This window comes from Dicentrarchus labrax, unplaced genomic scaffold (genome assembly GCF_905237075.1).
Source record: "Dicentrarchus labrax unplaced genomic scaffold, dlabrax2021, whole genome shotgun sequence".
Classification (NCBI taxonomy): Eukaryota; Metazoa; Chordata; class Actinopteri; family Moronidae; genus Dicentrarchus; species Dicentrarchus labrax.
The window spans coordinates 28580444-28592073 of record NW_026136721.1 but is presented as its reverse complement, the minus strand read 5'-3'; the positions used below and the strand labels follow the sequence as shown (position 1 = coordinate 28592073).

General features: G+C 38.3%; 1 protein-coding gene across 3 annotated transcripts; it reads left to right on the top strand.

Moving 5' to 3' along the window:
- Positions 1-207: 207 nt before the first annotated feature.
- tmem154 (transmembrane protein 154) lies at positions 208-10528 on the top strand. Of its 3 annotated transcripts, XM_051384773.1 has the most exons (9): positions 209-377; positions 1111-1227; positions 2853-2894; positions 3007-3060; positions 3140-3301; positions 3956-4010; positions 5078-5154; positions 6248-6290; positions 9434-10528. In XM_051384773.1, the coding sequence occupies exons 1-8, from the start codon at positions 281-283 to the stop codon at positions 6277-6279; spliced, it is 636 nt and encodes a 211-aa protein (XP_051240733.1). In that variant the 5' UTR covers positions 209-280; the 3' UTR covers positions 6280-6290; positions 9434-10528. The 3 variants fall into 3 exon arrangements, with proteins under 3 accessions (XP_051240735.1, XP_051240733.1, XP_051240734.1); XM_051384775.1 differs by lacking the exon at positions 2853-2894 and having other exon boundaries at positions 208-377; XM_051384774.1 differs by lacking the exon at positions 6248-6290.
- Positions 10529-11630: the final 1102 nt, after the last annotated feature.

Sequence of the window (11630 nt, the reverse complement as noted above, 5' to 3'; positions counted from 1 at the left end):
TCTTTTTCCCCTCCCAAAGTTTGTTCAGCGTCCCCCTTCACTCGCTCTGTAGGGCCGCATACCTAACCGGCAGGAATGCGATTGTGCTGCAGCTGAGGAGCCCGTCAGACTTGTGGTGACAAGCACACAGTTGATTGCATCACATCCGAGTGAGTCTGAGGGTGTGTTTGTGTGTGAGTCTTTTTTTTTTTTTTTCTTTTCCTTCCATTTAACATGTTAAGTCAGATCAGGAAGTGTGATGCTGTGACAGTAGAGAAGGAAGCGGGCACACAATGGCACTATGTCTGCCTCCTGGTCTGGTAGCATGAGAGGCCCCCGGGTGAAGACCCCTCTTCTACTTCTGTTGTTGCTGCTGCTGAGCGCTCTGACTCAGACTGGTAGGACTTTCTTTCTTTTGTTATCTCTTTGAATTAAGACCCACTTTCCTGCCTCCTCCCTGCTTTCTCTTGTGTGCTTTAGTTAAACCTTTCTGACTCTGTGACTGCGAGTGTTCAAGGGTGTTCATTACTGATACTGTTTAACTTGAATATAATGAACAGCAGATAGAGTTGATACATTCAATAGCACAGCTTAAGGACCCAAAGTACTAAAATAGTGTGTTCCAGTTTGGCTTTATCTTACTACAGTATGCTTTGTTTTTAGTTTAGAAACTTAACACCTCCTGAATTTCAAAATATACTGCTCTCTCAGATATATAAATCCTCTTTAGAACTTGTATATTATAGTATATTACTGGAAATCTTGAGCAAGAGAAAAACGCTCTGCTCACAAAGTGAAATCTTGTACAACGTGACAAAGCCTGCCGGGAACAAATTGCTCAACGCGTCAAGTATCTCAACCTCCTCCTCGCCGTCCAGAAGGTGAATTTAGCAACAGTTTGTATTTTATTTTGTAACAGAAACTTGAAATCATGTTCACGGAAGTCTGAAGTTCCTGTATGATCTGACAGATAATCTGCTCTGCTTGCAGATGTTGTGTTTAGAAACTAGTCTCAGGTTAATCCCTGCAGAAATAACTGTTCACTTGTGTTGTTTCACTTTCCTTTGACTTTACACTTCAGTGATATTAAGTGCCACAATGTAAAGTAATGAGAGGTGTTTGAATTTGCAGTGTTATGCCAAGATGAAGAAGAGAGTACAGATCCAGTTGAGGAAGAAGCAGAAGACAGCACACAAGTCCTAGAAGACGAAGCAGGCCCAGAGTATGACGGCGGCACAGAGAACACAGGTGAGACGTGAGAAATAAAATAAATTAGAGAAATTATTATTCCACATGTGGCCAAAAGTATGTGGACAGATGCTCATGTATTGGGGCTGTTTTTCAGATCTTTATCTGTTTATTTGTTTTTTGTTTTCCCCCCAAAAGTAGTTAAATATAAAGTATATTGAGTCCAAACATGTAAAATGCCCACTACATTGTCAGTGGTGGAAAGTAAGTATTAAGTTTTCAGCTCCTTTATACTTCGGCTTTATTACATTTCAGAAGGAAATATTTAACTTTTTACTCCACTGCATTTATTTTACAGTTACTAGATACTTTTCAGAGTAACAATTTACATAAAAAAAAAAAAAGTGAGCTTATAAAATACAGGGAACTGTTGAAGATTAAATCAGCGGTTTAGTAGTAGGTGTGTCTGATATTTAGGTTGCACATAAACAATTTTGAGGTTTTTCAAGAAAAACACAAATCTGTGTAGCAAAGTTGTCTTTTCTTCTTTCTTCTTCCACTAATCATCTCACAACCCCTCAAATGTATCTCCTGAGTCCTTTGGAGGGGCCTGACCTCTAGGTTGGGAACCACAGCACTAAACTACTGTAAATAAAACAGGGTAGTTTAAAAAGTAGCTCCACCTCAAATACTTCTCTCTATTTATACATCCGTATTAGTAATCTAATGTCAAATGTAATAATATATCAGTCACAGTTTCTACCAGGGTTGCTATAAGACAGGAAACAACTTTAAAGTGCTTGTTTGGATTTACCGAGCAATAAAGAGGATCTTAAAAGTGTTTGGATTTAGCCCAGATGGTGGCCAGAGGCTTTTTAAAAATATTTTTTAAAACATTAAAACCTTTTGACCATTATCAGCAATTTAGTTATTGATCACAATAAAGGAAGAACAGGTTTTGACTTCATTTGTTGAACCTAAAATTGTTTTCTACTGATAAAAGACGTCCACACATTTGCATAATTGAATGATTTTTTTTAAAAAGTACAGAAATATTTAGGTTCATGTTAATGAATTAATAATACAAAGGATTAATGAATTATTTCCCCACTTATTCCCTGGTGGTGCCTCGCCTTACATTTCTACTGCCATCTAATTAAAGTGAACTATTCAAGTCTTTGTCTGGTACTGTGATGGGTAAGACTGACATATGTGAATTATTGGCCCTTCATCTTTAAATAATTTGTTCTTGAAAAGTGCTTCAAAATCATTACAAAAAAAGCAACTTAAGTAATATTTTGTAATGGAGTATTTTAGATCAATGTACTGGTACTTTTACTGGTACCGTGTCGCACTTTCTGCCACCTCCGGACTTTGATTCCTGTTATTAGACAAACCTGGTTAACTTTGATTTTGGTACCTGTGTCTCTCTGAGGGACACCATTTGCTCCACAGTCTGGTTCAAAAAGTGTCATATAGGTTTATTTCTTTTATGCCTGCACCTTGAAACACTTCCCAGAAGCTGTCAAAACGGCTCATTATGTGTCCGTAGTTTTGTAGTGAGATGATCAACAGTCACATATGGATGCAATGTTTGTATGTCCACATACTTTTGGCCATGTACATTGAATGGGTCACTCACTGTGGACATTGGGGCATTGTGATGAACTGAACTCTGTTTTCAGACCCAACCCCAACTGAAGTTGTTCCTGAAGAGGAGTATACAGGTCGGTCCACTACACACTTTATTCTTCATGGTGCTGAAAAACCTCCTTTGAAGAGTTTATTCTTCAGCAATTGATCAAAATCTGTAAAATCGTATAATTATTTTGTTTCCAGCTGAAAAGACCACAGAAGAAGATAATGGCTCAGGAGTTAGCCCGACACCTGATGGTACGTCTGACCAACCACGACCTAACATCACAGCAGTCATGTACTACTTAATCATTAAACCACCATAACTGTCTCCCAGCCACTCCAGAAACAGATGACCCCAGTGTGACCGACACATCGGAAGAGAGTTTGAGCTTCATCATCATCCTGATCCCTGTGGTGCTGGTGGTGCTAATCATCAGCATGATAGTGTGCGGCATTTTCATCAACCGCAGGTGGAACAAAAAAGCAAGAAATCAAGGTATGTCCATCACAGGAGGGAAACACTTTAAAGGGTCAGTTCACCCAAATACAGAATCAGAAAACTCTTCCCAACTTAATCAAAAATAAAATAGTAGTGGTGACAAGTACAGTAAAACAGTAAAAGCAGGGTCCCAGTTAGATCCCATTTACTGGCCTGGTGTGGCTAGGCTGATAAATGCAGGTTTCAATTAGAGGCCTGGTCTGGATTCTATAGAAATTCTCTGGATGTATTCAACCAGGTTATCGCCTAGATCACCTTTTGTCAATATCGACATAAACGTCAGTCCTTCAGTTTATTTTACAGAAACCATCAGCACCAAAGTGTCAAGTGATCATGATGATTTGTAAACGATAGCTTTGATAGTTACTTAGTAGCTTAATTTCTATTTTCTATATTCCATTATAATACTGGTTTCATTAAACAATTTGATAGTATTATCCATCTTTGCTGAGCAAGAGTTTTATGTAAAAGAAATTAGCCTGTTCCAAATAAAAGCCTGGGCTATTAATTGAATTTGTACGGTAATATTAAAATCATCATAATGAAAAAATACCGCTCTTCTTTTAGACTTTATTTAATCCTTGTTTGGATCTTTTAAGTTTAAGATAAAGATAAATTACTGCAATCTGCAATTTTGTTCTTTTCTCATAGAGCTGAAACAGGAGGATCCATATCTGGACGGGTGCAGTACAGAGAAGGTGCCAATGTAAGTATTGAGAATGAGTTGTTTCTTTGTTAAACAGATGCTAAGTTAAAGGACGCGAAGCATGTAAAATGAGATCTATTTTAATGTCCAATGCACAGTCGGTGTTTATGCTCAAAGTGTAATTTCCTGTTTGAAAAACATAAGTGCAAAGGATGTTAGAGTTTCATATTCATATAAGAGTCATATCTTGTGGTTAGCCGTCATGCTCCAGCAGTATTTGCTTCACTATTAAAAACTCGAGCTGAAGACAGTATAGTCGCCTTTGAAGTCTTCACTGGAAGCAGCTGTGAAACTGTGAACACAGTGTTGTATAAAACGTCACAAATTCACTGAGATTACAAATCCGTAACAACATACCATAAAAGAGTTAGACAATTAATTAAAACAAAACTGTCAATTTTCTTGTATACCAGAAACAGTGGGAAGTAATAAAGTATCCTACAAAGACTTAGTTAATGTACCTAAGTATTACTACTTTTACTTTCTGACAACTTTTTACTTTTACTCCCTACATTTGTACAAAAATATCAGTACTTTCTACTCCTTACATAACAGGCTTGTTACTTTAGTTTGAATGAATTTGAGGAGAATTATCTATTTTTGCATGCTTCCCAACATCAACACCGATTCATGCAAAGTATGCTTTTATACTCTGGGCTCATTTCAGAGCCTGTACTTTCTCACTTTTACTTGAGTCTTTTTAAGCATCTGTCCTTCTACTTCAGTAAAGAACGTGTGTACTTTTGCCACCTCAGACTATCACCAGTGACATGACAGCATTAGATCATCATAGGAAGTAGCCTAACATAGTGATAACAACACAACAAAAACAAAACTGCTCCGGAACTCTGCCAGCAGGAGGTTGCTGTAGCAACGGAATGTTCGACTGAAACCAACTGGTGGTTAACTGGGAAGTTAGTTAATGAAGTAACTGTAGTACGTCTGTGTGTGTGTGTGTGTGTGTGTGTGTGTGTGTGTGTGTGTGTGTGTGTGTGTGTGCGTGTGTGTGTGTATGTGTGTGTGTGTGTGTGTCTTATTTGATTTTCTAAACACTTTGTACCCTCCAGGCCCATGTTTGAAGAAGACGTGCCCTCTGTACTGGAGCTAGAAATGGAAGAGTTGGACCAGTGGATGAAAAAGGATGGTAGGTAGTTTTTAAATAAAGATAACATGTAATGGGGCCTAAACTTTCCCGATATCCTGACAGTAGTACATAGGACGGGTCATCTTCTGATTCCATTAGTCTAATATGTGATGAAAGTTTCAGTAAAGGTTACCTCCTGCAGCTTTAACTGATGCATCTAAGTCACCTGTCCAGCAAAGGACAAATGCCTGTGTGTTATAAACACCGACATGTAAGTCTACGCTTGCATGTTTACCTCGCCCAAAAAATGAGGTAGTAGTGTTTGCACAATGTCACTTAGCTAACTGCTTGACTTCAGGAAGTTAGGATCATTGTGCAATTAACATTAGCCACAAAACCACTACATAGTTTTTTGGAGTATTCCTTATTTAGTCGGATAACTATGTCATGTCTTCACGAAGAAATTAATTTAGCTTGCAGAACATATGTAGGTGTAGCCCGTATACCTGCTTATACTCGGCACTGCAATATACTAGAAGATATAAGATATGTGCCCACAGAAATATTAAAGTGAATGTTGCTACTGAGGAATGTTAAAAACCCTAGCAAGCATTCATTACCCACGTCAAGTTGGATTACACACTCTGAATGTGGTTGTCTGCTGTGAATGCCACTGAAATGTGCCACACTGTCACAGTCAATTTTGTTATTTGCTTTTATTTCTTATGTGGCATTTAGCTTTTTTTTATTTTTATTATTCTTCTTTTATGTGTATTTGGAAGCGAAAGTGACGGCTGGTTGGACTCTGTTATAATTATTGTTGTAAAGACGTTCCCCATTGTACTATTTGTTCATATGAGACTGCTAAATTACATCTTTTGTGACTAATTGTCTGTTCTGAGATGAAAACCAGAAATAAAGCATCAAAAATTGGAAAACAGGAACATTTCCAACAGTAAGAAATATATGGGGGAGTTTATCCAGCAGAGGTCACTGTTACTCTAATTGTTAAGAATGAGCCTAACGCCACGTCTAGTTTCTCATACTGTATATTTCTTAGTACTTTACTCGTTATGAAAATTTGTTTGTAACATATAAGTAAGTGAATATAAGTAATCTCATACATTTTTTTTTAATGTAATCTTTGGTCTAGGTGAGACAACAGAGGACACCAAACATGAATAAATCTATTTATGGTGAGCAATACTTTACACTTATTAAATTTATGAGTGCATAAAGATTTTATTCGGTTTCTTGTCACACATCCCTCATGATCACATACATCACACATAGCTCTTTTAGAACCTTTTAGTAATAAAATGTTGTTTTTTTTATATCAAAACAAATATAAATGCATAAAATAAAGTGCACAAGTATACCTTTGCTTCACTCTTTGTTAATATTTTCTCTCCTGCTCCTCTGTGAACCTGAACCAGTTTGTTTGGCGCCGATGATTAAATGATTACAGCCACCGTGTCACAGCCAGTAGCAATGTGTCACAGCGTGAGCAATTAATATTAAGTAACGTTCCTAAAAGTGTGAATACAATCTAATGATCTATCTCACTGGGAATACGCTCGAAATAATAATGTCATTATTTATTTGCCTATAAATATTCGTAATATACACAGCTTGTTACACAATAAAGCTAACACAACACAGACTAACAGTCAACTTTTCCAAACAGTGTCCTTTTTTCTGCCATCCTCTGTTTGTTTTGATGCACCAGCTGGTTTCAGTATAGCTGTGACTGATGAACTGTGACCCTTTCGTCATTACACATGGTACTGTTTGAAAGCACAAACACTCCTAACATCTGCTAGTGATTACAACAGGCATGCATGGAAGTGTGGTGCAACTTAACCCTGGGATAGTCTCCTTACTGGAAGGGCTGGGTAGGCGAGGTCAAGGTCCACTATGAACTGTTGACCAACGCCATTTACACGCTGCTTTTTCTCAGGATTGCATTTCCAACACTGTGCATGGGTTAGAGGGTACTTTCATTCAACACAGAGCACTCTGTACACATTGGGTTACACAAGAGAACTCAAAACAGAAGTAAATGTAATGTTACTGCCGCTGTGGTTGCACAATGTGATGCCATCGACTGCAGCAGCTGTGCCCTGTTTAACAGACCTGTGAAATTCCACAGTAACTTAAACACAATTGTGGATCTAATTAAAGAATTAAAGCACACACAGTGTTGTTGAAACTGCTTCAAAAGTGAGTTTTGCAACCCAGCAGTTACTTTGCATTGGAAGAAGTTAGTAGACATACTCTCAAAAGAAACAAACGGTTTGTTAAAGCTCTTTGGAAAAATGTGTTCACGCCAGATTTAAGGAAAATAATAAAATGGCACTGTACAGCAGGGATGGAAATAAGTCAAAAAACAGCAAAAACCCCACTTTAAACTAAGTTTATTGGAAAGAAGTTGTGTTTAAGCTGCATTAATTGATTTTCTTGGCTACTTGGGAGCAGCACAACAAGCTGTACTGACAATATGAATTACCTTATAACCTTAAGCTGTGTGGAACACTAACAAACAGCCAGCAGACACGGAGTTACATTAGCTTTCATTTGGAGTTGTGTTTCTGATTACATGATGAATCTTATATTAACTCTCCTTTAAGCTGGTCTCTACTAACTTTCTGCTAAATGTTCCCTAGCATTTAGTGCTCAGCTGCAGCTAAAAAACAAGGTTGACAAAAGTAGTGAGAGTGAATGAAAACAGCAAAGTTGTGAGACAGAAAACCAAAACAATGAGCTAAGGGGAACTGCAGAGTCAGGCAATAATTCTTTGTGTGTTTGTTGAGTGAACGTTTATACTTAACACATAATAATTCAACCCATTGCTCTCATAAAAAATATTGATTAGTGCAGCTTTAAGTGTTTAGTCAACCAGCAAAACAAAAAATGTAGCTCAATATCCACATTAGAGCAGGATCAATATCTCTGCCCATCTTTAGAAAGTAGAATGGAAACACTGCCATTTAACAATGTTGTTTTCCAGTTTTTTAAGACTTAATACTATTTCACATAACAAATAATGATGTTTAGTGTTAAAGGTACATCAGATCACAGCCAAGTATATGTCACAGATGAGCCGGCCAACACCCTACCTATGATTTGTGCCTGAAGTGTAATAAGGTTGTGTTGTGTTTCGTTTCTGCTGCTGGAGCTTGTTTACATCACGGGTTTGTGATGTCCATGGCGATTCTTCCCTTATGCTGTGTGACCAACACCCTTTTATTTGTGTGGAGGCTGATGACGCCAGTCGTATTGCTATGGATCGACTGTACAGTCAGTAAGAGTGAGAGGAATTGACTGGACATGCCTTTTGTGAGAAAGTTTAACGGTGACTTCATCTCCAGGATGTTCTTACTTTCTATCTCTCTCCAAACCTGAACTCTGCCTCACTTTACACAGGTTTTGGACCAATCAGAACCTGTTTTCTTTTAGCCGAAGCAGTCTGAAGTCTGACACACACACACACACACACACACACACACACACACACACACACACACACACACACACACACACACACAGACAGACTCTCTTTGGATATTAAAGACTCCTCCTCTGGTGTGAAGTGTAAACGAGTGAGAGAGTTTGGGAATATGTTTCCTTGTTGTAATTTCAGTTTCCTTATCGTGTGCTGTTCAAGAGTAAAGAGGTTGTTTCAGCCTGTTAATACATTGTCACGTTATTTCTCTGCTGTTGCCACTACATTGCACTTGTAATATGCATATTTATTATTAAGCATTGAAGTTTGCATGTTTTCAAACGAGCACTGTTTATGTTTATGAAGGTATTTATATGTTTATTCGTATTTTATCATGTTAAATTTATACAGAACCACTGATTCAGTGAGAGTTGTGCAGATGGAAATAAATAAAAAACCTGAAGGTGACAAACAGTGCTTTTACAGCTTGAATTGGCAGCTAGGTGGATCAGTGGTTAGCACTGTCGCCTCTCAGAAGGTCCTCGGTTCAAATCCCGACTTGGGATTTCTGTGTTGAGTTTTATGTTCTCCCCCAGTGTTTGTGTGAGTTTCCTTCGGGTGCTCCGGTTTCTCCCACCGTCAAAACATGTATGTATGTAGGTTAATTCTCTCAGTGCCGCTGGCTGAGATCTGGAGTTGGTACTTAAGATGCGTCCAATGCAGAGAATGAACTTCCCTACGGGGATCAATAAAGGATAACTTCACATAATCATTATGCGAATTTTCAGTGTGAAACTATTCCCTCTATCACCCCTCTGGACTCATGTCACCATAGTTCAGAGATTACCGAGGAATGACCTCTCTCTCTCTCTGTCTCTGATTTCTTTACTGCAGGTTAACAAAGGACGCTCTCCCGGTATGCAAGGACACACAGTCATCAATGCACTGTTGCCAACTTGGATGTTCTGGCCTTCCGGCAACATTTGTGACCACAGGAACTATTTCGACTGCCAGGAAATAACACTGAGACACTTAAAGCACACTTACAACCAAAACTTTCATTTTTACAGCAAAATTATCCGTAAGTAAAGTCTTCAGTGGACTTCAATGTGCAAAGATTGGGCCAAAACGTTATATTGTGGTTCTTTTGTTATGAGAGTAATCAGTGTTGTGCTTTCACATATTATTTCTGTCATGCTTTGCCTGTTTTGATTGTATTGTTTGTTTTACTGTCAAGCAGTAATCAGTTATGTGAGGTAAATGCACAGTATTTTTGTGTGAAAAGTTTAAAGTTTAAAACCAAAAAAGCCCCACAAACATTTCCTTTTTGGCAGATTCACTCCATTAAAGAGTATGTTAACACGTTAAAGCACATTAGGCCAAAACTCTTCTCCACCCCTCACAGATATGACTGCTCATAGTTTCTACTGAAGGCTTCTCTTCAGCTCAAAGCCTCTTTGTTACACTATGTGACTCCCTGCAGCTACAGGTTTTAATGGGGAAATATCCTGTTGAAGATTGTAGGCATGCATGACAAAGAGGGCCACTCCTTCTGTGCAGAGGAGAAAGTGTTTTTTATTCAGAAACTGAAATAAGTGTGAAATCAGATGGAGTCTACTTCTGAGTGTATTTCTGAGTTTGATGAATTATTGCCTGTTGCTGAAACAGCTTTCTAAAAGCTGCTACTGATAAGATTTTCATCTCACCATAGATAATGACTCTTTAAATACTTGTCTACAGATGCTGTTCAGATGTTTTGTTTCTCATTTTGGCTTAAAAGTGTTGAATCTAAGCATCATCACACAGATTAAATTTGAGTGCAGCTTTGTATCTGTCAGTATTTTGCAGTATCTTGCACTGTAAATATGAGAATACAGTATACCAAAATGTTATTTTCAAAGAATGCCTTTTTTAAATATTTCATATAAGGTAATTTTTTTTTCTGATGAAGCTTTAAATAAAAAATCAATAAAAAAAATCTCTTTTTTAGCCACGCTGGCAGTGAGTGGATGGTAACGTCGGCCCTTGTCTCATGTATATAAAACAGAGCCCTCAAATATCCCCTGGTGCATTACCACTGTTGTGAATATGGACAGCTGTACACGTGCATTTGTTATGATTACATTAGGCTACTTATGATAAAATAATAACTAGTCGACAGCTTTGCTAACACAGCCAAACATAAAGAAAGTGCAACAGCAGAAGACACAGCAAGCCAGCTACTGTTAGGCTAGATCGATGTCTGTCTGCAGCCTTTCATTCCACAAAGCTCTCCCCAACAACAAAAAGCTATAAACTAACTAGCGCTAGCGAACAGCAGCTGGCTAAATTTCACAGCAGTTACTTTACTGTCCATCAGGAAACTCTGTAAATCTGTGGAGCAGCCAGAGGACATCAGAGGGAAAACCAGAAAACATCTTCTCTATAAAACATGATCCAGTTTCCTCAAATCAGTGACATGGTTGCTGGTGTGTAACTGCTGCATTATGCACTTGCCCCGACCTGAAACCAAAAGCTACACAGTGCAAGAACTGGCGTATGGGCCACACAGTGAGAACTGCAGAGGAACCTCTCACCCTATTAGAAGTCAGTGTACCATCAAATGGTGATAGAGAAACTGTTATTTTAAGGTAGAAAGGTTACATAATGTTGCTTTAAATTCATTACCAGTTTAAAAATGACTGAACAATAAAAGCAGAACAGCAGGTTTAAAGTGTGTGACATCTGTCTAATACGTGTTGTCTGTCACTGCACGCCTTCTGTTTCAGACTTTATGTCTACTGCTGTAAATCCAGTTCTGAGTTTGCTCTGCTTTCCTCTTTGAGCTCCGTATGTCTGATGGAATTCATAGCAGCGGAAGGTCTGAGAGAGCAAGGACAGACAATCCATGCAAACCAATGAATACAAATGAGAAATAAGTCTCTTACTCCATTTTCTCCTCCTTTTCACTCTTTTTCTCATTAGATTTCCAGACAGCAGTTCTGTCTGTCGCAGCAAAATGTCTGCATCGTCACTGCTGTCTGGCTGGTCAGACACTGCTGACTAAACATTGACATTTTCATTATCAACAGCTAACGCCTAAGGAAAAACT